The following is a 23004-nucleotide window of genomic DNA, read 5'->3' as shown; positions in this document are numbered from 1 at the left end:
CTGAATTGTTACAGTAAAAATGAAAAATGACGCTGCTGAATAAATGAGTAAATCGGGGTAAGTAATATAACACTGTAAGTGACTCTGGTGAAAAGTGTCGCGTCAGAGAATAAATGTACATTTTTACATTCACCTTCACACTCTGGTTTAAAGGTATGAAAACTAGATCTCACACCAGGAATACCATGTTTTCCTTCTGTTTACCATGGACTCGACAGGTCGTTCAGGTGGGCGCAGTGCTGTCCTCATGATTGTTGTCCTGTCCTCTGGAGCCTCTGTAAGGCCACGTTAGGGTGCCCGTCACAGCAGTGACCGCAGCACTGCGCACCCCACACGCCCTCCGCACTGTCCTCTATTAATAATAATGATGATAATAATAAGAATAATAATGATGATGAACAACAGGCGCCAGGACAGCAGGTACGGACAAAGACGTTTGCTCTCAGTCGCACTCCCTTTTTCTGCACTTTCTGTACAGAAACTTTACACCGATTGTTGGCTCGGTGTTTTTGGAGAAGGGTCTATATACTGTAAATCATCATCATAACCGTGCAGCGTACCGTACCATGTGTACCGTGGTGAATCTGGAGTGTTTTTCACGAATACCGATCGCCTGGTGCAGCTCCTGCAGCGGGAATCTTCTGTCCGTGTGCATTTTTATTGAAGAACGTAGGATCGCGCTGTCTTATTTCTATTGTCGTTCCTCACAACGGGGCTGTTTGCCACCTCCTCCCACGCTCTCAAGGTGTCGGCAAAGCGAGGTGAAATCCCACCAAGGAAGGTGCGACGTCCCACAGAGAGCGGCTCTTACTGCGTCTCGGTCTCCTTTCCTTGGTGCTTTTTGGGGAACCGTGTCCCGGTGTCCCGGTGTCCCGGTGTCCCATTGCGCTTTGTCTTTTTTGCACCGGTCAGAAGCATGGAGAACTGCTTCCATGTCACACATTTGAGAGGGTGATGGCAGAGGAGCATTTGCCCAGCGGTGTCCCTCCCTCCTTCAGGGACTTGACCAGAGCACTCAAACCCTGTGTGAGCTCCAGCACGGCTTGGGCTGCGTGCATACGTGCGTGCGTGCGTGTGTGTTTCTGTGCACTCTACGCCTGGCAGTAGTAGAAGGCGGAGTCGGAAGGTGAGGCGATGCTGATGCCGACCAGGCCCGAGGTCTCTGGGGGGGGCGTCACCTTGAGCCGTCTTGCTCTTCCTGCAGATCTACAATGAGAAGAGGCGCCAGTTCAGCCTTCTGAGGAACTCGCCCGGCGACGTGGTGCAGAAGGTCTCCTCGGACATTGAGAAGCTTCTAGGGAAGAAGCGCAAGGCCTTGGAGGTAAAGGTTTCCGTCGGCACCGACCGCGGGAAGAGAAACATCCCAGCACGACACGCACTCAATGATGTACGAAAGTGCTGCACGTTGCTTCTAGTGCAGCAGGCACAACGAAAACACGCAAACGCACACCACTGTGCTCCTTGCATAGCAATTGCATCCATACAGAGGAATGCACGAGCACGTGTGTGCGGTAGGAGAAGCCCTGGGGGGGAAGAAAAGCAGGGGGCCGAGAAGTGAGCCCTGCGGAACACCTGCACTCCTGAATACAAACAAGTCAGCACAGCCGTGTTGTGTCTTCACTTAAAACATATTACAGTATTTGCTTGTGTCACAAAACAGTTGTGGTTCTTCCTCCCGCTGATGGCGGTGAGAAATGCCGGCTGAAAGACCCCCCCCCCACCGCGATCACACGGTTCGATTCGGGAGCTTTAATTGGCTGCTGCGTTCAACTTGAACAAACTTGGCGATGAGCTCATTAATGTCTCTAAAGTTCAAAGAAGCTAATGAGAGCACGGTGCACAGTTTTTTATGTTGACAATAGCGGACAGCGTGTTGTCATGTATGCTGTACAGACACACATATATATACACACACACACACACACACACACACACATATATAAATACACACATACATAGATACAAAGCAGAGCTGTTTCCCATGGATCTGTGTTTGGTCTGCTTATGGAATACGCCACTCACTATGGCGTGTGCGTGTATGTGGTGTGTCCGTGTGTGGTATTCTCTACCTGTGTAACGTGTGTGTGTGTTTAGGGAGCTTACAGTACGTGTGTCATGCTCCCTGTTGTGTGATCCGTGTATGTGTCTCAAAGTTGTGCCAATTTGCTCAGTAACCAGTGTTCACTGGAACTCCTTAACTGGTGTGTTTCTTAAACATTGCACCACGTGTGCATGTTGTGCCCGACGACCTCTCACCTGTGACCTCTGACTCCTCTCCCAGCGGCTCACCAGAGAGGCAGAGCGCCTGCAGAAGGAGCACGTCTGGAAGGACAACATTAAGGTAGAACAGCCGTGTATGCTTTCCACTTCTCTCTAATTTGGTCTGACACGGTTTGATCCCTCAGTGTGTGTGTGGGTGTGTGTGTGTGTGTGTGCGTGCGTGCGTGTGTGTGTGCGTCTGTCCGTCTGTCTCTGCAGGAGTGGGACATGGAGTACTACGACTCCAAGGCGGAGCTCGACTATGTAAGTGTGGTGGGACGCCTGATGGGCCCTTTCTCTGAAAAGTCCCCGTGTCCCGTCTCTTGGACGCCCTCAGTGTCCTTCTAGTTCCCTTGTTGCAAATTGTTCAAATGGACCCATGTTTACACTTACATTTACTCATCTGTCAGATTCCTTTCCCCAAAGTGACGTACAGCTCAGAGTAAACAAAGTGCATCATCAACAGACAAAGATCTGTAGATACACACACACACACACACAGCACTGTGGACACACAGCTTGTGCGTGTGACACCACCATGTTGCTGGTTCACGTCCCTCCAGTAGCTCCTATAGAAGTGACGTCGAAATATCAAATACGTAGATAATCAGAGCAGGTGGTGTTGGACTCATTTGTGGAGCTGTCAGGAGATCAGGACAGAAGAGGCTCTGAAGGACATGGGTTCGAGTCCCTTTCTGATTGCTGAGTCTTGAACTCGATATGGCAGCTACAGGAAGCCAGTGGAGAGAATGAGTGAATTTGTGGCTCAGAGTTTAGTGTGAAGCTCTGAGTGTCAGTGGCAGCTGCAGGAGAATAGCAGTACAAGAGTGTATGCTCTGGGTTGAGCGCGGGGCTGAGGAGCGCCGACCTCTGTGGTCGAGCCCCAAGGGGCCCCGAGCTCATTCCCTCCGCAGCCTGCTGACCTACTGCGTGCCACTCGGCGGAAATGTCTGGTCTTTGGGCCTTCGCGCGAAGGCGATGTTCGAACCTGCGATTGCTGTGACTGACGAAGCCCTCGATGTCGCTGCGGCACCAGTATGCCGTGCAGGACGCCGACGGACACGGACACGCGGCGCCATCGTCCTCTCTCAGGCTGGAGTTTGTGTACGACCCCAACTTCCGGAACAGCGTCAACTTCTCCTACACGGCCGTGCAGATCCCCACCGACATCTACAAGGGCTGTGAGTCGTTGCTCTAGCCGTCCAAACTCCACCTCGTACCGCGGTTAGGAACATGTCCTCGGAGCGGAGCTCACAAAAGCAAAGCAATTCGTGTGTGTGGTCGAGCCCGTTAGCGCTTACAAGGAGTCGAGGACGTGCTGAGCGGGACCGTCCGGGTGATGCGGTGCCTCTGGAACTTTCCCTCAGCTCCCGTGATCCTCAACGAGCTCAACTGGACGCAGGGGCTGGAGAAGACCTTCGTGGAGAACAGCCGCGAGGACCCGTCCCTGCTGTGGCAGGCGTTCGGCAGCGCCACGGGCGTCACCAGGTACTACCCAGGTACGTGACGGTGCCGTCGAGGAGCGCGGCTTCGCTGTGACGTCACAGTCATGTCCCCGAGTCTTAGGACACCTCACTGTCCCTCCTGCAGCCACACCCTGGAGAGCGCCCGACAAGATCGACCTGTACGACGTGCGCAGGAGGTCCTGGTGAGTCTGCGCTCGCGCGTGTCCGTGTGTGTGTGTGTGTGTGTGTGTGTGTGTGTGTGTGTGTGTGTGTGTGTGTGTGTGTCAGAGCATGCAGCGGGACCCTCTTTGCTGAGCCCTGCAGGTTATTGGCACACAACTCTCTTTGTGCTCCAGGTACATCCAAGGAGCCTCTTCTCCAAAGGACATGGTCATCCTGGTGGACGTGTAAGTGTGCCCCCTCCTGGCTGAAAGGGCTGCGTCACTCTCCAGGGTCTCTGGAACCTTCTGTGGCTCGCTTTGCTGGGACTGTACGAGACCCTGAGCGGTTGCAGCACCGTGACCTCTGACCCCGCCCCACCCCACTCTCTCCGCCTCCAGGAGCGGTAGTGTCAGCGGCCTGACCCTGAAGCTCATCAAAGCCTCCGTGATAGAGATGCTGGACACGCTGTCGGACGACGACTACGTCAACGTGGCGCGAGTGAGTTGGTCTGTCCTGCCTGCCGGCCGGCATCGCCCTTCGCGAGACACGGCGCGCCGTGCCAGTCCGGCGTTGTGTGTGACGCGTTACACGTCGTGTGCGGCTGCAGTTCAGCGAGAAGGCCGAGCCCGTGGTGCCGTGCTTCAAGCACCTGGTCCAGGCCAACGTGCGCAACAAGCGCACCTTCAAACAGGCCGTGCAGCTCATGCAGGCCAAGGGCATGACGGACTACAAGTCGGGCTTCCACTTCGCCTTCCAGCAGCTGCTCAACGTAAGGCGCTCTGCCGCCGTCCCTTTCTCTCTTTGTCCTCGTGTCCCGGCGCTCTGGAGCTCACCTGTCCTTCTTGTCCTTCTGTTCGCGCAGCTGACCAACATGCCGAGGGCCAACTGCAACAAGGTGATCATGCTGTTCACGGACGGCGGCGAGGACCGCGCCCAGGACGTCTTTGAGCAGTACAACTGGCCCAATAAGACGGTGAGCGTCCTGCAGCGCAGCCCGGGGCCGCAGCTCGACGGCACGGGCTTCACCGCGGTCGCGGGCTTCACAGCACACGCGCCTAAGTGCCATGTGGAACACTAGTTCATCTAAAGTGTACTGCAGGTACCTTCACGCACGCTTCAGCGTGTCTGTTGTGTTGCCGTGGTGCCAACATGGTAGAAGTGAGGATGCGGATCAGCGTTCCTCCAGACCTCAACCCTGTGGGCTCTGGGTTCGAGTCGCTCTTTAGCCGCAGGAGTCCATATGAAAAGCTGCACGTTTCCGCACACGTGTAGAGCGGTGGAGAGGCGATGGTGACGCTCCCAGAGGTGCGGAGACATGACTCGTGTCCTCTGTCCAGGTCCGAGTGTTCACCTTCTCTGTGGGGCAGCACAACTACGACGTCACACCACTCCAGTGGATTGCGTGTGCCAACAAAGGTGTGTATCCGCTGTGTGTGTGTGTGTGTGTGTGTGTGTGTGTGTGTGTGTGTGTGTGTGTGGTGGGGGGGGGGTTCCCTGCAGTGTTCCTCAGTCCACTCTGAAGTCTCCTCCAGTTTCAGCGTATAGGAAGAGAAGGTCAGGTGGAACCCGACCCCCGTTCTCACCATTCTGCCCCCTGGATCAAAGCCCAAACTGGGGAACAGCTGAGACGCGCAGCCTGGACTCGCGACGCATGCTTGTCATGACTCGTCTCTCTCAGTTCAGTTCCCATTTTGGTGTGTTTTATTGGCACCACCACACGTGTACACGTGTGTTGCCAGAGCAGCATCCTCTCTCTCCTCTCGCCCTCGGCCTGTAGTGGCAGTGACAACATCGGCCTTTCTCGTTTTCTCTCTCTCTCTCTCTCTCTCTCTCTCTCTCTCTCTCTCTCTCTCTCTCCCCCTCTGTCTCCCCCCTCACCCCTCCAGGGTACTACTTTGAGATCCGCTCCATCTGTGCCATCAGAACCAACACTCAGGTCAGTACCGCGCCTGGGGACTGCAGCGCCGCACCAGACACACACGCTCAGGAAGACAGGCCACGGCAGCCCCCCCATCGCTCGTCCCGCTTCCCTCCGCCACCGCGTGGTTTACGCAGTAAAGTCTTCAGATCTGCACAGTTAAAACTTCTTTCGGTAAAATTACAGAAGGCCAGTAGGGGGCGTGCTGGTTCGAACCGCCTCCACGGACTCGAAAGTCCCAGGTTGGAATCCCGCCTCCCGGTGTAGCGTGCTTGGTCAAGGTGCTTACCCTGTGCCGAATCGGTAAAAGTGACCCTGCTGTATAAACGGGTAAATCGGTGTAAGTCGCTCAGGAGAACAGTGTCCGTGATGGATGTGTGTGGACTGTCAGATAGTCAGTTTTGCGTGTTGAGGAGCCCAAACGCAATCATGCAAAACGCAATCATGCCGTCCTGTAGTTCAGATCCTAGAAGAGCTTTGCTGTTGAGCTCAGCGCTGACCTGCGCAAACGTGTCGGGTACCTCGGTGCACCATGGTACGCTCGTCCCAGCGGGCCTCTGCCAGCCAGCCCTCCGCTGACCCCGTCTCTCTGTGGCTCAGGAGTACCTGGACGTGCTGGGGCGACCCATGGTGCTGGCGGGGAACCGGGCCAAGCAGGTCCAGTGGACCAACGTGTACCAGGACGCCTTGGTGAGCACGCGTGGCGGCTGTAGACGGTCCTCCCTCAGAAGTTAAGGGTCGCGGTGAGGAGGAGGAGCAGGAGGAGCCGGAGTATGGGAGCAGCGCTGTCTCTTACTCCCATGATGCTCTCCTCCGTTCCTCCTACTCACCCTCCCTCTGTCGCTAAGTGAGGAGCGCAGAGTCCACCTGTGAGATGGGGCTGACCGCTGACCGTTGGTGTTTCCAGGGGCTCGGCCTGGTGGTGACGGGGACGATGCCCGTCTTCAACCTCACCGTGGAGGGAAGCTCGCAGGTAGCATCGGGGGCGTGAGGAGGCGCTGCTTTGTCATTTGTTCTATTTATGGTGTCCTGTTAGTGCTGCACCTGTCACAGGGCTCTGTGTGTGTGTGGTGTGTGTGTGTGTGTGTGTGTGTGTGTGTGTGTGTGTGTGTGTGTGTGTGTGTGTGTGTGTGTGTGTGTGTTCCTCTGTAGTGGCTGCACTCACTTTATGCTTCTCCATTTCAGAACCAGCTCATTCTGGGAGTGATGGGGGTGGACGTCCATCTCGATGAGATCAAGAAGCTCACTCCACGCTACAACGTGAGTGTTTCCAACACACACTCCAAGAGTCACGCTCTCACCCTCATGGGGGAGTGTGTGCGTGTGAGATGTACACAAAGAGTCCCAGCCACCTTCACGTTGCAGTACCGTGGAGATGTGTTTGCTTTCACTGTCCAGTCCCAGCACCCAAATAACAGCCAACTGTGTGTGTGTGTGTGTGTGTGTGTGTGTGTGTGTGCGCGTGCGTTTGTGTGTAACTGGCCTCAGTGCTCAGCTCAGTCTTATAGAGCGTGTTTACACACCTGTTAGTAAAACTGTGACAAACATACCTCGTTTTGACCACAGAGAAACGACATTCGCTCTCACACAGCCCACACTTAAGGCTCTCTCTCTCTCACACACACACACACACACACACGCTTCAAGAGGTGAGTGAGCCAGGCTGTACAACACGTCAGAGAGGTGAGAATGGTGACGCAGGTGTGGTGCGGCACAGCAAAGACCCTCCTCTGCCTCCTCCTTTCAGCTCGGCGCCAATGGATACATCTTTGCCATCGACCCCAACGGTTACGTCCTTCTGCATCCGAACCTGCAGCCAAAGGTGGGAGCCGCTCCGGCAGCCTTTCGGAGGGGGGGACTCTACACGGGGAGGGGGCACGCGGGCCCCTCGGCTTACGTACGCGGACAGTGACTTGTTTCGTTGCCGAGCCTTTGAAAGGTGTCCAGGCCGGTCGTGTCCCAGGAGGCGGAGCACAGGCAGCGGCGCCGCCCACTGCTCACCTCAATCTCCGAGGAGCACCTGGGCCACGCAACACGTGTCTCCCTCTCCCTCTACAGATGGTGAACCTGCCCGAGCCGGTGACCCTGGACTTCCTGGATGCTGAGCTGGAGGACGTCAACAAACAGGAGGTGAGGAGGTCCCGGAGCCCAAACTGCACCCGTCTCCGTCTGCACCGCTCACCGTCTCCTGGCTGATGTGCTCCAAGCGGTGCGCGTTCCCCCTGACTCGGTGTCTGTGTTGTGTGACGCCTCCGCAGATCCGGCGGCAGATGATCGACGGTCGGCCCGGCCAGTCCGCCATCAGCTCGCTCGTCAAATCGATCGATGAGGCAGGTGGTCGCTCTGGGAGACGCCCCAGCGGAGGGCTGTTCAGGACACTGTCCTGCTGTAGCTCGTCACACACAGGGCGCCTTTGCTCCCGCCAGCAGGCGGCACGTTGGGTCACAGGGTGGCTCTCGCTTGTCCCTGTTTGGTGGTGCGCGACGACGGCCTTTGCGCCGCCCGTCGTTGCGCTGGAGGTGGAGGCGGAGGCGGTGGCTCGGCCCTGGTTTTCTGCCTCAGGCGCATGCCTTGCGGTCGGCTCTCGCGGTGTCCCATGTCCCATGAGCTTCGGCAGGACGGCGCACGGCAGGCCCCGTATAACCGACAGTGATTTGACGAAGCTTTCGGGTGAGTTCCCCAGCAAGGCAGTGATGTTTCCATTCTTTACCGTTTCCTTTCCTCTCTTCTTCAGAGGTACATCGATGAAGCGAGAAGGATTTACACCTGGACGCCCGTCAATGGCACTGACTACAGGTGAGACGGGAGAGGCTGTTGGTGCGGTGGGAGGAGTGTGAGGACTGGTTACAGTGAGCGCACGGGCTCCTTGAGCTTGGAATGCCCTTGGTGCCTTGTTTTGTTAGTAACTTGTCAAAGTCATTTTATGGCAAGATCCTCATCAACCAAAGCAAAAGAGCAGAGACACACTTTGCATTATTTGGAAAATATCTCCAAAGGGAGGTACAGCCCTGACTGGCGATAAATGTGTGTGTCCCGCACGGTGTGTGGCGTGTGGTTAGATAAATGCGGGACCGTGCCGAGCGCATCTGAGATTTCACGTGCGCTCAAGTGCTGAGCACAAGTGACGGTCGAGTAGAGCAGAGTGAGAACTAAGATCTGAAATAATGCATCTGGCAACTGAGGAGAGGAGAACAAAAAAATCCCAGAGCCTCAACCGGGAGAGAAACAGAGCTCAGGGGTCCAAGTGCCAGTGGCTGCAGCCCGTCTTGGGCACTCTGGTGTGTTACCATGTGTTACGCTACATTCCCTTCAGCAACACGGTGTAAAATCACAGCAGCATGTAACACTTGGCGCTCTCACTGTCCGCTGACTTCCTGTACGCCACCTTTTCCACCCGCTGTCCACCTGGATGCTGGCGCTCGCAGCCTGGGCCTGGTTTTACCCACCTACAACGAGTACTACCTGCGCGCAGACTTGAACGACGAGATGCTTCAGCTGCAGTGTAAGTTTCCTTCCGCCTTCCGCCTTCCGCCTGCTCGTACCCTTCACCCACCCGGACCTCCTTTGCTCCTCGTGACTCTTGCCGCAGTTCGCCGTTTCTCGCCCCGCGCCACAGCTCGCCGCGAGTCCCGTGTCGTGCTCCCTCTCTCTCGGCTTTATTTTACAAGTAAGAACGAAAAGTAAGATTTAACTCATCGAACACGTGTCGTTACAGGCGGTCGGTTCATTTCCCGTTTCCTGGACGCTGAACAGTCCCAGGAAAAGTAACGGAATGACAGATTGTTTCTGTTAAAGGCGATGCCGACTCCTGTCTTTGGAGTGTAAAAATGGTCCCAGTCAAAGTCTTTCACTGCGATCTCATGGTGTTTGAGGGTCTCTCTGTCTCTGCCTGTCCGTCCGTTCCTCCGTCTGTCCTCAGACCTGGAGTCCCTGCTGCCGAGCACCTTCGACACGGAAGGACACGTCTTCATTGCTCCCAGGTACGGAGCACCCTGTCGCTCGCTGTGCTGCGTCCCGCGTTCCATTCCTGCTCCAGGCTCTGGGGACGGATCTGCAGGTCGCTGATCACAATGTAATGATGTCACTTTACGCAGTAGTGCGTAGTGTACAGGTAGAAAACACGATAGGAAAGGAAAATCATTGTATTCATCTGTCATATTAGGCATAAAACGCTGCTGTTGCCATGGTGCACTATTTTAAAGTAAAGGTAGAGTATCGTTTTCTTTGTGACCTTTACAATACGTGCCTTCTGCTCTGTGACACCTTGTGTGTGTGAGGGGATGTGAGAGCCGACATGCTGGAGTGTGTGCGCTCATACAAAATGCAACGAGCGTTTGAGAATCGCACTGCTTCCCGTGTCTCGCTGCCTGTGACCATGACGACACCGTGACCACGGCAACGGCGTGACAACGCTGTAACCATGACGACGCTGCTTCCCCAGGGAGTACTGCACGAAGCTGCACGTCACAGACAACAACACACAGTTCCTGGAGAACTTCATATCCCTGATGGTGGAGATCACACCTGAGTCCAAGGACTGTGAGTGTCGCTCTCATCCTCTGACCTCTGACCGGGGGGCTGTTTTGCCAGCCTGAACTGGGAACTGTAGGACAGCATCCACGTCGTTGAGTAATGTACAGAAACATTTGCGTGCAAAGGTTAGTGACGGACTCGACAAAGAGTATCAGGTGGCTGTACCACATGCTGAACTCTGTGTGTGTGTGTGTGTGTGTGTGTGTGTGTGTGTGTGTGTGTGTGTGTGTGTGTGTTCACGTGAAAACAGGCGACCAGGACCTCATACACAACCTGATCCTGGAATCGGACATAGTCTGGCAGCTGGCAGCGAGGGTGTGGAAGAACAAGAACCTAAACACGTGAGTGCAGGATGACGCGTGTTTTAAAGCGGGGACAGATTGTGCTCGGAACTGCTGCTCCCCGTGACCCTAGTGACCCCGGTGACCCCTGTGACCCCTGTGACCCCCTCCCCCTGCAGCCCAACTACGAGCTAAATCTGATCCCCAGTGTGTGAGCTGAGCGCCGGGATTGCCCATCTCTATGGTGTCTAACAGCCCCCCCGGCCCTCTCTCTGTGTTGCAGGTACGGGTTCCTGGCACTGTTCGTGTCCACGGACAGCGGAGTCACCCGAGTCTTTCCCAACACGTGCGTGTGCCTGCTGGGCAGGGAGGGGCTGAAACACGGCGCCACTGGCGCTCGCAGAGTAAAAAAGACACTGTTGTAGCAGCACCAGTGAGAAGCGTGAGTCCGCTGAGTCCACTGCCTGGGAGCTGCTCTGTTTCGTGTTCCTCTCGCCAACGAGGAGTCCGGCTCATCGTCCCGTCCCGCAGATGGAGGACGCTCACACTTTGCACTGGTGCTGTCAGCGGTGCGCGAGTCTGGTCTCCTGCGGCTCGTCGCTCGCTTTGTGCTGTTGGAGTGTCACGGGTGCCGGTTCGTGTGTCTCACAGGGCTGCCGACTCCTGGACCGAGGACCCGGAGCCCTTTAACAGCAACTACTACCGCCGCAGCATGGACAAGAAGGGCTACGTGTTCCACGCTCCGCTCCGAAGCGGTGAGTGCGCTTGGCCGGATGGTGAGGTCCACCTGCTTGCAGCGCACAATTCACCGCACCACGGTGTAAATAGGCACAGCTGAGCCAGCCGCCCGTGTCCTCACAGCTGGCGACGAGGCTCTCGGCTCAGACAACGGCACCGTGGGCATCCTGGTCACCACGGCGGTGGAGATCACTGTAGGGGGCAAGACGGTGAAACCCGCAGGTACGCAGAGACACCGGGGGACAGAACGCTGTCTTGGCAAACATTATGGGCTCTCGGGAGATTGATGACAAAATGCAGAATCTTTCATTTCATTTCATTTATTCATTTAGCAGACGCTTTTGTCCAAAGCAACATACATCTCAGCAAAAGTACAATTTATGCATTACATTGAGAGAAGGAGACATAGCTGCAGACATGAAAGTCTCAAGCAAACCTAGTTTGTTCCCTACCGTTTGCTATACCGAGGTTCATCGCTCACAGACAAATCCTGATACCGACACCAATTTTTTTTTTTAAATTAAATATTATAAGATAGTGGGGGTGCGGTGGCGCAGTGGGTTGGACCGCAGTCCTGCTCTCCGGTGGGTCTGGGGTTCGAGTCCCGCTTGGGGTGCCTTGCGACGGACTGGCGTCCCGTCCTGGGTGTATCCCCTCCCTCTCCAGCCTTATGCCCTGTGTTGCTGGGTAGGCTCCGGTTCCCCGTGACCCCGTATGGGACAAGCGGTTCTGAAAATGTGTGTGTGTGTGTGTGTGTGTGTGTATTATAAGATACACAAGTGAGCAGTACAATGCCAGAGTAGTGGCTGAAGAAAGGTTGTATCTGGGGATGCTTCTGGAGTTACGATGCGTGAACAGTTACACCATAGACGATCTGAAGAGATCTTGATCTTTCTTTCATTCTTCCGTGTCACGTGTCCCGCCGTGACCTCCTGTGTCCATTCTCCATTCTGGCTTCCTGCGTGTGGGGACTGCGGCGGATTAGTGGTCGGAGTGAAACTGGACCTTGAGGCCTGGGTGGACAAATTCAAGATCCTGGCCAGCAACCAGTCTGACGCTCGGCAGGGTTCCCACAAGGTGCCGAAGCATTCTGGTGTCGTTGAAAGTGCATGTGTGGACACACAACGACATGCACGCACAGGCATGCACACACGCACGCACACACAGTCATTGTCAGTCCCTGGGTCGAGGGGACTCCTTTATTGCGGTACCGGGCTGACCTGCAGCGGGACACTGACTTGTGCTGCTTTTTTTGGACAGTGTGGGCCATCCAGCAGCTGCGAGATGGACTGCGAAGTCAACAGTGACGTAAGGCTGCCTTTCGTTCTCTGGCCTTTGTGACATCCCAGCAAATACTCGGAAGTGCGTTCACAGCGAAATAAGAAAAGAAACTCCATGAGTGCCGGTGTTCGGGCCGTGCACTCGAAGTGGACAAGGCGATCCGGTGCCTTTCAGTAGTTGCAGGGTTCTTCCATCGTCCCGTAGCTCAGTCCCGCACTTGACCCAGTTCGTCCGCCGGGACAGTCGTCCTGCAAAACTAAGCAAAAACCCGATGAACCGTTTGCACGTTGTAGGCTGCTGTAGAGCACAGCCCGGACACAGACATCGTGCTCCGTGCCCGGTAACGTTCCGGTCGCCTGCTTTTCAGACAGTGTCGTTGTTCTCATGTTCAAGGGCCGTTTCGGTGGGTGTCTTCGGCCCCGTACTCTTGACGGCGCCGGGCGAGCTGTAGGACGGGTGCCGGCGCCAAAGCTCTCCGCCTGTCACTCATGTTCAGCTCTTCCCTGTAGGACCTCATGTGTTACCTGTTGGATGATGGAGGCTTCCTCGTTATGTCCAACCAGAAGGAGCACTGGAAAAAGGTGCGGTATCCAGTAGGATAACTCGAGTTCAGTTAGTCGATAAACTCTGTAACTATAATGTGAGAATGTTTCGCATTTTAGCCCCTTTGCTGTCACGCGACCCCCAGAGCTCTTCCCATGCGCTTGCTGTCAGCTGCCTGCTTCTTTCACCATGCTGGGGAGCACCATTTGCCCAGCTGACACAGGCAGCTGTACCGGAAGCCTGGGTACAGCCTCTGCCACATCCGTCCCATATATTCACCGCGTTTTACCACTCTGGTGTCAGTTTTTGGCAGTGCGGTGTCTTAACACTTGAGCTGTGGCTATAATAAAGATCAGCGGAAGTTCACCGGGGGTCTCGTGTTCTAAGCATCATTTGTGTGTGCATCACGTCACGTTTCAGCCATGATTTGTGTGTTTATCTGTTTTTGTTTGCTGAACCAGGTGGGTCAGTTCTTCGGTGACGTGGACCCGTCCTTGATGCACGCCCTCTTCAACAACTCTATCTACGCCCGCAAGCAATCCTTCGACTACCATGCGGTCTGCGAGGCCACGGCCAGCAGCCGCACGGGAGCCGCTCGCCGGGGGGTCTTTGTGGTGAGCGCGTTCATTCTCTGTCATCACCTCACTGCTCCAGCATCTCGCGTGACACTTGTGTGTGAAAAGTCAAGAGACGCAACATTCACATGTTCTCTGCTTGATGTTTGTTAAGCCAACCATCGCAGACCTGCTGAACGTCGCCTGGTGGACATCGGCAGCAACCTGGTAAGAATCCAGCACTTCTCTCTAACGGGCTGCAGAGCCCAATTATCCCCATACTGTGCTCTGATTGGCTGAGCCCCCTTGTGCAGCTCTGTGATTCGCTGTCAGTGTTCCACAGGTCAACAGCTGCCTGTTTAAACCAATTACTGTGTTCGTCTCTCATTTGAAACACATATTTATACAGCATATGTATGCATGTATGTATTTTTTAAAAAATATTAGTACCTCGTACTAGTATGTTGCAGATTATCTGGCCGTGCTGGAAAGCACACAAGTAGCGCAGCAGATGAGGACATGTGTGACTCCTTTGCAGAACTCCAGCTGCTCGTGCAGAATATCCGGTATAAATGGTTCATATTGTGTCTGAATCTGAGCGAAAATAAGAATGTAGAATTTTTTAGGTTTCTGTTGATTTTTCTCCTTGCGTTCTCCTTCTCCTGGTCTTACCAGCACAAGATGGGTAGAATAGCAGATGCAGAACAAGTGAAATACATTGCTAATAATGATGATGATGATGATGATGATGATAATAATAATAATAATAATAATAATAATAATAATGGTACCGTTATTACGGATGGACTGCTCGTGTCACACTTTCAGGTCCCTGATTCAGCATGTGCTCTATGGGCTGACGTACCACAGCTGGTTCGCTGCAGGTGAGTGACAGACAGCGGCCGAGGCCGGTCCAATATCGGCAGGTGAGTGCGTGCAGGCTGCTCTGTGGGTTCTGCGCCGTCGCAGTTCACGGCTGACCCCCGATTCAGACCCAGGTGCGGTGGAGGCCGAAGCTGCGGATGCCCGAGAGAGCAGCTGCGTGACGGTGTACAGCCAGTTCTACTTTACCAACACAAGCAACTCGTACAACACCCTCCAGGACTGTGGGAACTGCTCCAGGTGAGTGTGGGCCTGTGCGGGACCGGGGGCTGCTCCAACTCCGACAGCACCCGTAGAGTGTGTCTCTCTGTGCGAGGGAGCGTGAGCGAGGAACGGAGGCTGCTCTGACTCGGTGTGCGTGCGTGCGTGCGCGTGTGTGTGTGTGTGTGTGTGTGTGCGCGCGCACGCACGCCCAAGTGGCAGTGCCGAGCACGATCGCGATGCGCCTCTTCCTCCAAAGGTTGTTTCATGCCAAGAGGATAGAGAAGACCAACCTGCTGTTTGTGGTGGCCGAGACCCCCTGCAAGTCGTGCGAGATGGAGAAGCTGGCTCAGGTGAAGACCGAGTGTATCCTTCCTTCAGCTCCCCTCCCTCATGAAATCAGTTTTCCCCCAATTTTGTCAGCGTGACAAGCTGTCAACAACCAGAAAGAGGAAAAAAAAAATTTCAGAAGCACATTTGAAACTTTAAGTGAGTAATTAATCACCTTGGAGCAACACGTACAGTGTTTCCCTTTTTCTGTGGTCACGACGTTTTCCTTCGGGTCTCTTCTCAAATATTCGGAAACATTATGAGCAGTGTGCAGCGCTGCACGATGTGAAACGCACGTATTTGAAAATGCTCCCGAAAAGCTTTCACACGCTCTACAGTTGCAAGTTGTTCAAAAATGCACCTTTACTGCTGTTTGGAAAGTTGTTCTCTGCGTAGTACTGCTCAGTCTTCATTGGACTGGACACAAAGACAGCTTTACTTGCCAGCATGTAGAGCAATATGTGGCAAAAGGATGCGTTGTTTCTCCATGGCCTGGCAAGGCGCTGGACGCTGTCGGTCCAAGTGACTGTATTTCAGAACCGAGTCGGAGCCCCGGTTGTGCTTAGTTGTCCTTAGCCTGAGTGCGAAGTCCAGGAAGAGAACCCGTGTGAGCTGCTGAGCTTGGCGCGCTACAGGAGAGGGCCGTCCACCTGCTTCGACTACAACGTCCAGGTGAGACGCGCCGAGAAACGCTGCGGACCGTCGGCAGGACAGGTGTACGGGGGGGTGTGTGCGGCGCTCTCGCGAGGGTGCTCTTGGCGTGTGTCCAGGGAGTGACCACGTGGGGGACAAGTGGGGGACGGTTTAAGGTGCCTTCAATTTATCTTTCCCACATTCGCACCAAAATACCAGAAACGTAAGTGTAATAACAGCAAACGACAGTTGGCAGCAAACAAACAAAAACAAAAACAGCAGCAAGAGCACAAAGCTCAATGCAATTCGAATCCAAACTAAAATCTCCGAGTTGCAGCATCAGGCCCATCGCTTCAATTCAGTTCAGTTAATGAATTAAATTGGTGTCATTTTCACAGAGCTCTTCCCCCCACGGTGACACAGAGCCCTGGTTGCTGTGAACGACACACCGTAGCAGAGAAACACGCGTACCGTACATAAGAGAGTGGAGGAGTGTAAGGGTGGCTCTGTGGCTGCGTCTACAACGGAAAAGGATACGAATACGATGGGCGGACAGAGCTGTGGGCCGCACCGTGGAAGCCGAAACGGTTGCCCGTCCCATCGGTCACATTATACAGCAAAGTACATCAAGTACACACAGCATCGTGTGTTTGCTGTCAGTCTTGCGGGTGGGGGTGGGGGGGGGGAGTGGTCTGCCTTTGGCTTACCACACGACAGTATTTTACATGCAAACACCTCTATCTCTTCTTTGCTCCCTACCTCAGGAGAACACCTCCGAATGTGGGCGGGGCTTCTCTCTGCGACCACCGTCGGCTGTCCTCCTGTGTCTTCAGCTCATTCTGCTCTGCCTGTCCACCTCTCTCTAGATTTTGGCCCCTCCAAACGTTGGCCTCTTTTAGCACAGATTCCTCTCCCCTGTCCTCCGTGGTCCAAGCATTAGCGTTCTCACCGCCCGTACATAACCGTGACCGTACATCACTGACTGTACATCAGCGGTCCTGAGCCCAGTTTAGTCACACCTTTCCCTTCCCTCTACGAGTGAACTGGGATGAAGCAGCACAAACGTACGTGTCGGACAAATCACTGTCGGTCTGTCTCACAAGGGTGTTTTGCCGGCGTACAAAGACGACCGACTGTGCTACCGTTCAGCGGTGAGGAATATATGAAGATCCACTATATTGTATAATATGAATGATAGACGTGAATGGGTGGAATGGCAGCAAACGACAGAAAAACACCTGCATGCTGTGGGTCTCTGGGAGTTTGTTTCATCAACAGGGAGTCACGTCCTTTTTGGGCTGAGACCCCTCTGCCAAACATTGTGGATACAAATAAATATGTCAGTGGTAGGATAATGTAATATGAACATTGAATGACACCTCAGACCTTTAGTCTAGGTTGGTTGACTAAGTCTTTTTGGAATTTCTCTTAACCACATTTTCAAGGCGCTAAAATGTTTATGATGAGCATTTTTTAAAAACCTTTTTGAAATAGAGTGCCCAGTTTTGTTTAAGGATGCATGCGTTGTTTTCATTTTGCTTATGCTGGAAGGAAACTCCGCTTTAGATTTTGCACGAAATTGAAATTCCTGTGGCAGTGCCAGTCAGAGGTTCTCTTCATGTGGCCTCATAGCGTAATACAGACTTTTAAAATACATTTCGATATTTGGAGCAATTACAAATGACATTTTTAACACCTAAAAATGTTTTCATATCTTTTAAACGATGTTTGCGCGTATGTGATTATGTTCTATGTACGGTCTGTGTGTACATCTGCATATGTATACACACACACACACACACACACATTTTCAGAACCGCTCATCCCATACGGGGTCACGGGGGAACCGGAGCCTACCCGGCAACACAGGGCGTAAGGCCAGAGGGGCCGGGGACACACCCAGGACGGGACGCCAGTCCGTCGCAAGGCCATATGTATACATACAAACACAAACATACACATATAGGAGACCACGAAAGTGACAGTAAAGACGCACACTCTGTTTCCCCCCGACAGTGCCTTGATGCACGTCACCAGCTGGTGTAACATTTACAGTGCCGCACTCCTCAGTCCCCCAGGACACTGCCGTTTTACCCTGTCAAACTACGTCACTGTTGCTTCCCTGGGTTCTGAAGTGCGCGGCCTGCCGAGCTGAAGCAGTGTGTGACAGAGACGTGTGCCAAGCAGAAGCTGGGCTCAAAAGCAGGAAGTGCCAGTGGTTTTGGGTATGTGACATTATGTGAGTAAGTGTTGAGCTGGCATTTTGAGGAGTGTGGACTGTGCGGGCCTGAGACCCATCCTTCTCCCTCTGGAGGCCAATTCCAGACAGCGGAGCACAATGGAGAGCCGCAGTGGTCGCCCATATTGGAGAGCCGAGGAGGAGTTTGTGCTCAAAGCCACTGCTGTAAGACCCTACTGTAGCAAGTGTCTGCGTGCCATAACCAGGACTTTGTTCCCTGTCTCAGTGCCAAGGCACTTTTAAACCTGGCCAAGGTTTAGTGCATGTTTTCATATGTATGTGTGTAAGTGCGGTATTAACCTCTGTAATGTAGATAGGCCGGGGGGGGTAGAGATTGTGCACAACGTGAGGCATCCCCCATCCTTCCGCACCAGCCGTTGCAGTGAAGAATACTCGTTCCACACTCCTTTTCGGTGCGTTGTACGGCAGGTCTCGAAGGAATGGGTCGTATATGATGTCAGCGCACGAGGTGTCGTTGGCCCTTGATGCCAGCAAGTTTGTCGGTCGAACTGAAGGGGCTGCAGCTGCCCTGGAGGGAGTGTTGTCTGCAACTTCACGTTGTCCTTACATTTTTAAAATAAATGTATCAACATCTATCCAAGCATGAACGTGCAGTTGCTCTTTGCCCAAGCTACAGGACTTACATAGAAACTCCCATGAGTGAAATTTGTGAAAAGAACAGAACCATAATGACACAATGAAAAGCTTTTCAGATTACATTTATTTTTTTTGTTGCTGCTTGCGATGTTCCCTCCTTGTAGCTTATCTGGGAATCTCCCGAGTACTTTTTTATGGATGACACAAAAACAGGACAAATTATAACTTTGTACAACATTGTGTTTGTCTCTAGTAAAATATTTTAAACTTGTTTACAAAGCAGAATTGGTAATTAAACAGGTAATATTTTCACTTTGAAGAGCTGTGTGTGTTTTGTGCCCTTGTGTATTGGTAGTGAATGTGGACCATTCACCTAACATGCTGTGGTAAACTTACGGTCACGACTACACCCGCACCTCAACCAGCAGCACCTGGCTCCGATTAAACTTCATTTGGAGCAACTGGCTACAAAAGACATCACTCTACTGCTTCCCAGTTACGGAATCTCACTCAAGAGAGCTGTTCTGGCTGTGCTCCCCAACCTTCTTACCCCACCACCTACTCCCTGTAATTCCCCTGGTCCTCTCCACATTTCTTTGGCAGCAACCCCTGTCTCGTCCACAACCACGACTTCAGATACTCGCCTCTGTTCAGTTTGCCGATCCGCCGACCATCCTCTCGTCCCCAACCAGTCCTGCACTTGGGTCCAGCCTCTTCCATGTCCTCAGTTCTGCATTATAGTCACACGACGTGCAGTGATACCACTGTGTTTACATTTACATACATTGACGTATTTATTTAGCAGAAGCTTTTCTCCAAAGCAACATACATCTCATAGAAAATACAATGTGTGCATTGCATCAACAGAAAGAGACTTGGATGCAGAAACGTGATTCTGAACTACAGTTAATTTGTTGCTTTCGACCATTTGAACTGATTTACATCACATGAAAAGCTACATAAAGATTTATCCAAATAATCAACAATTCCTAATCACAATTTTTTTAAAACAAACATTTACATTACACAAGTAGCAGCGTGAAAATTTGTCCATTATTCAACAGTTGTGATCTCAAAGTTATCGAGCATGAACATTTACACATTACATTGAGAGATCATGGGAGATGTGAGTCCTGAAGAGGTGAGTTTTAAGACACTTCTTAAATGGAGAGAGAGAATCAACAGTTCTGAGTGAGAAGGGGAGATTGTTTCACCGCATTAAAGCCAGAATCAAGAATCTTTATGAGTGTGACCACCAAGCAGGCAGAGGTGGAGGAGCGTAGCAGTCTTGTTGGGGGGTAGCGAATGATCAGGTCTTGAAGATATCGGGGAGCAGTTCCGTTGATGGTTTTGTAGGTCTTGAATTTAACCCGGGTAGCTATAGGAAGCCAATGTTGCGAGATGAGGAGGGGAGATATATGGGAACACTTTGACTGGTTAAACACAACTTGTGCAGCGTTCTGCATCAGCTGGAGCGATCTGATGGCAGTAGCTAGAAGGTCAGACAGGAGAGAGTTGCTGTAGTCCAGGCAGGATATCACATTGTGTAGACAAGTAGTTGCACAGAGTCTGTTGTTAGGGATGGATCCTGCGGATATTATGCAGGATGTATCTGCAGGTCCGAGTTGTGGCTTTGATGTGCCGAGAAACTTGAGTCAATCATTACTCCTAGACTCTTAGCCAAGGAGGTAGGCAAAATCAGTGAGTTGTCTGGTTTGATAGAATTCACGACAGGAAAGTGGACCAGCTGGAAGGTGAAATATCTCTGTTTTGGAGAAGCTGAGTGGTAGGCGATGATCAGACATCCAGGCAGGGATGCACAAAGAAATGTCTGTTGCTCCAGGTGGAAATGAGAGGAAAAGTTGGGTATTATCGGTGTAGCAGTGGTAGTTGAATCCATGAGAGGTGATGATAGGGCCAAAGGAATAAATGTAGCTTGAGAAGAGTAGGGGGCCCAGTACTGAGCCCTGTTGGACACCAGTTGCGAGAGGCTGAGGAGATGAACGGAAGCCCTGCTAGACCACTTGGTAGGCTTTGTCTGATAGGTAGGACTCAAACTGCTTGAGTGGAGTTCCTGTGATGCCAAGGTGACCAAGAAACGAGAGTGTAATCTGGTGGTTGACAGTGTTGAATGCTGCAGAAAGGTCGAGGAGGATGAGGACCGAGGAGAGGGAGGCCACTATAGCCAACTGGACAACATTAGACACTGCCAGGCATGCTGTCTTGGTGTAATGTCCAGCTTTGAATCCAGACTGATATTTGTCGAGGAGATGATTCTGGGTAAGGAACGCAGGCAGTTGATCACAGGTTGCCCATTCCAGAGTTTTTGACAGAATAGGGAGGAGAGAGTGGCCTGTAGTTCTGGACTGAGTCAGGATCCAGAGAGGGTTTCTTCACCAGAGGTGAAATGAGGGCAGTTTTGAAGGCAGATGGGAAGCAGCCAGAGGATAGCGAGGAGCTGATGATCTTGGAGATGAAGGTGGAGAGTTGCGGGGAAATGTTCTGTAGGAGTGTCGATAGGATCGGATTGAGTGAGCAGGTGGTGACTCTGTGTGACAGCAGGAGGTTGGAAATTTCAGTTTCTAACAGGGGCCTGAATTTGGACAGCGTAACTGCAGCGAGGTTCAGCATGATCAGGGCAGGCAGATACCGAGAACTTGTCTGAGATTGTGAGAGAGTCTAGAAAGGAAGATAGGACAGAGAGGAAACCATTAGCAGCATTTTCATTTGAGCAATCTGAGAGTTGTGCAGCAGAAGAGAGAGAAGATAGTGTGGCAGAGGCAAGGCAGCAAGGTGAAGAGATTTTAGGTTGCAGCAGAAAGTGAGAATGGGTGCTGAAGCAGGAGACAGATTAGTAGTGATGCAGGCCTGGGAGGAGATGAAGAAATGATCAGAGACGTATAGGAGAGTAACGGAAAGTACAGGACAGCCACAGTTACGGGAGAAGACAAGGTTGAGGCGATTGCCGGCTTTGTGAGGAGCAGAGAACTGGGACAGAGGGAGGTTGAAGGACTGCGGGAGCGACAGAAGGCAGCTTGCATGAATGTCCTCGACATGCAGGTTAAAGTCACCCAGGAGAATCAATCAAGAGTTGAAGACAGTTCAAGATATCACTGTCATCCAGGAGGCATTCAGAAGGGCCAGGAGGGTGATAGAGAACAACTACAATGATTGTGATCGGGACAGTGATAGAGACAATATAGAATTTAAAAGTGCAGGTGGTGAGGGAGCGCAAAATACTCCCACTGGCCAGAGATCAGCAGGCCTATACTTCCATCTCTGCCAGAGGGCCAAGGGGTGTGGGAGAATGAGTAGTTTGTGGAGAGTGCTGTGGGTGTGGCTGTGTTATCTGGGGTAATCCAGATTTCTGTTAGGGCCAGGAGGTCCAGTGAGAGGTGGGAGGTGTAGGCTGGGATGAAGTCAGCCTTCCTCACAGCAGACTAGCAATTGCAGAGTCTCATGGAGAGGTTGAAACAGGATGGAGGACTTGATAGACGAGGATAAATCAGGTTGCTGTAGCAGCAGGAGTGTCTGGGTCTTTGATGACGCTGATGTCACACAGTTGGGTTGCAGCAGGCAACTTTGATGTTCGACATGTTCAAAACATGATCCCTCACGGAACATGACGTTGACAGCAGAGCTCACGTAGTGGCGGAGGCCTCCCTCGGTAGACACCCTTGTCTTTGCACCCCAAGTTTTCACACTTTGAGGCTGCTGTTGCCGCTACACAGTCTGCTGCAATTTTGAACCAGGCAGCTGAGTATCGCAATATAGCGGTAGCAAGATCCAGCAATAGCAAGATCCATTTGCAGCTGAAGAGCCAGTGATATCCTGGAGCACAAGCGATTTGCTTGCTTGGGGAAAACAGTGCTCACAGTCATGTCTCATGCTTTCTTGCCGAGCCACATCCATCGAAAGCCTAATGCTGGGGCTCTCGTACACTTGCTAGGACTTGGTGCAAGTGTTTAGCAAAGTTCAAGCCTCTGAATTCCTTCTGCATCAGCCTTGGGACTGTGCTATTGATATTTTCTCAGGTTCCACTCCCCCAAGCTGGAGAGTGTACCCCCTTTCCCAACCACAATAAAAGGCAATGGAAGCTTATATAGATGAGGCCTTGAACCTGGGGATTATTAGGTCAACCACATCTCCATCTGGCTTTTTCATAGAAACAGACAGTGCCCTACAGCCTTGTATTGATTATAGGAGGTTAAACACTATCATGGTTAAACATCCTCACTCCTTACCTCTGATCACTTTGGTTCTTGAGCAGGTTAATAGGGGTAAGACTTTTTACTAAACTGGACCTGAATGCATATAACTTGATTAGTGAAGGGGATGAGTGGAAGACTGCATTTAGCACTGCCCTAGGGCATTATGAGTATCTGGTTATGCCATTTGGCCTGGCAAA

At 52.6% G+C, this 23004-nt stretch overlaps 1 protein-coding gene across 6 annotated transcripts in view; it reads left to right on the top strand.

Annotated features, from left to right (window-relative positions):
* The window catches only part of LOC108933831 (voltage-dependent calcium channel subunit alpha-2/delta-2-like), a 32688-nt gene that overhangs the window by 4530 nt on the left and 5154 nt on the right, over positions 1 to 23004 (top strand). For 3 of the 6 annotated variants that reach the window (XM_018751178.2, XM_029252087.1, XM_029252088.1), the window contains exons 3-37: positions 1205 to 1321; positions 2282 to 2341; positions 2479 to 2523; positions 3296 to 3440; positions 3627 to 3758; positions 3850 to 3907; positions 4061 to 4111; positions 4265 to 4364; positions 4474 to 4635; positions 4729 to 4839; positions 5204 to 5282; positions 5753 to 5802; positions 6385 to 6474; positions 6692 to 6757; positions 6970 to 7044; positions 7532 to 7606; positions 7843 to 7914; positions 8043 to 8114; positions 8519 to 8580; positions 9210 to 9286; positions 9704 to 9764; positions 10226 to 10323; positions 10568 to 10658; positions 10882 to 10944; positions 11250 to 11353; positions 11460 to 11558; positions 12322 to 12413; positions 12597 to 12644; positions 13127 to 13198; positions 13622 to 13774; positions 13890 to 13942; positions 14543 to 14598; positions 14707 to 14836; positions 15057 to 15163; positions 15717 to 15799. In XM_018751178.2, coding sequence (XP_018606694.1) covers positions 1205 to 1321; positions 2282 to 2341; positions 2479 to 2523; positions 3296 to 3440; positions 3627 to 3758; positions 3850 to 3907; positions 4061 to 4111; positions 4265 to 4364; positions 4474 to 4635; positions 4729 to 4839; positions 5204 to 5282; positions 5753 to 5802; positions 6385 to 6474; positions 6692 to 6757; positions 6970 to 7044; positions 7532 to 7606; positions 7843 to 7914; positions 8043 to 8114; positions 8519 to 8580; positions 9210 to 9286; positions 9704 to 9764; positions 10226 to 10323; positions 10568 to 10658; positions 10882 to 10944; positions 11250 to 11353; positions 11460 to 11558; positions 12322 to 12413; positions 12597 to 12644; positions 13127 to 13198; positions 13622 to 13774; positions 13890 to 13942; positions 14543 to 14598; positions 14707 to 14836; positions 15057 to 15163; positions 15717 to 15799 — 3009 coding nt within the window. Of the gene's footprint in view, positions 1 to 1204; positions 1322 to 2281; positions 2342 to 2478; positions 2524 to 3295; positions 3441 to 3626; positions 3759 to 3849; positions 3908 to 4060; positions 4112 to 4264; positions 4365 to 4473; positions 4636 to 4728; positions 4840 to 5203; positions 5283 to 5752; positions 5803 to 6384; positions 6475 to 6691; positions 6758 to 6969; positions 7045 to 7531; positions 7607 to 7842; positions 7915 to 8042; positions 8115 to 8518; positions 8581 to 9209; positions 9287 to 9703; positions 9765 to 10225; positions 10324 to 10567; positions 10659 to 10881; positions 10945 to 11249; positions 11354 to 11459; positions 11559 to 12321; positions 12414 to 12596; positions 12645 to 13126; positions 13199 to 13621; positions 13775 to 13889; positions 13943 to 14174; positions 14281 to 14542; positions 14599 to 14706; positions 14837 to 15056; positions 15164 to 15716; positions 15800 to 16524; positions 17601 to 23004 lie in introns of those variants that run through there. The other 3 variants (XM_029252089.1, XM_018751180.2, XR_001966088.1) reach the window with 3 other exon arrangements.

Source organism: Scleropages formosus, chromosome 5, assembly GCF_900964775.1.
Source record: "Scleropages formosus chromosome 5, fSclFor1.1, whole genome shotgun sequence".
In the NCBI taxonomy this organism is placed as follows: Eukaryota; Metazoa; Chordata; class Actinopteri; order Osteoglossiformes; family Osteoglossidae; genus Scleropages; species Scleropages formosus.
This window is presented reverse-complemented; position numbering and strand designations above follow the sequence as displayed.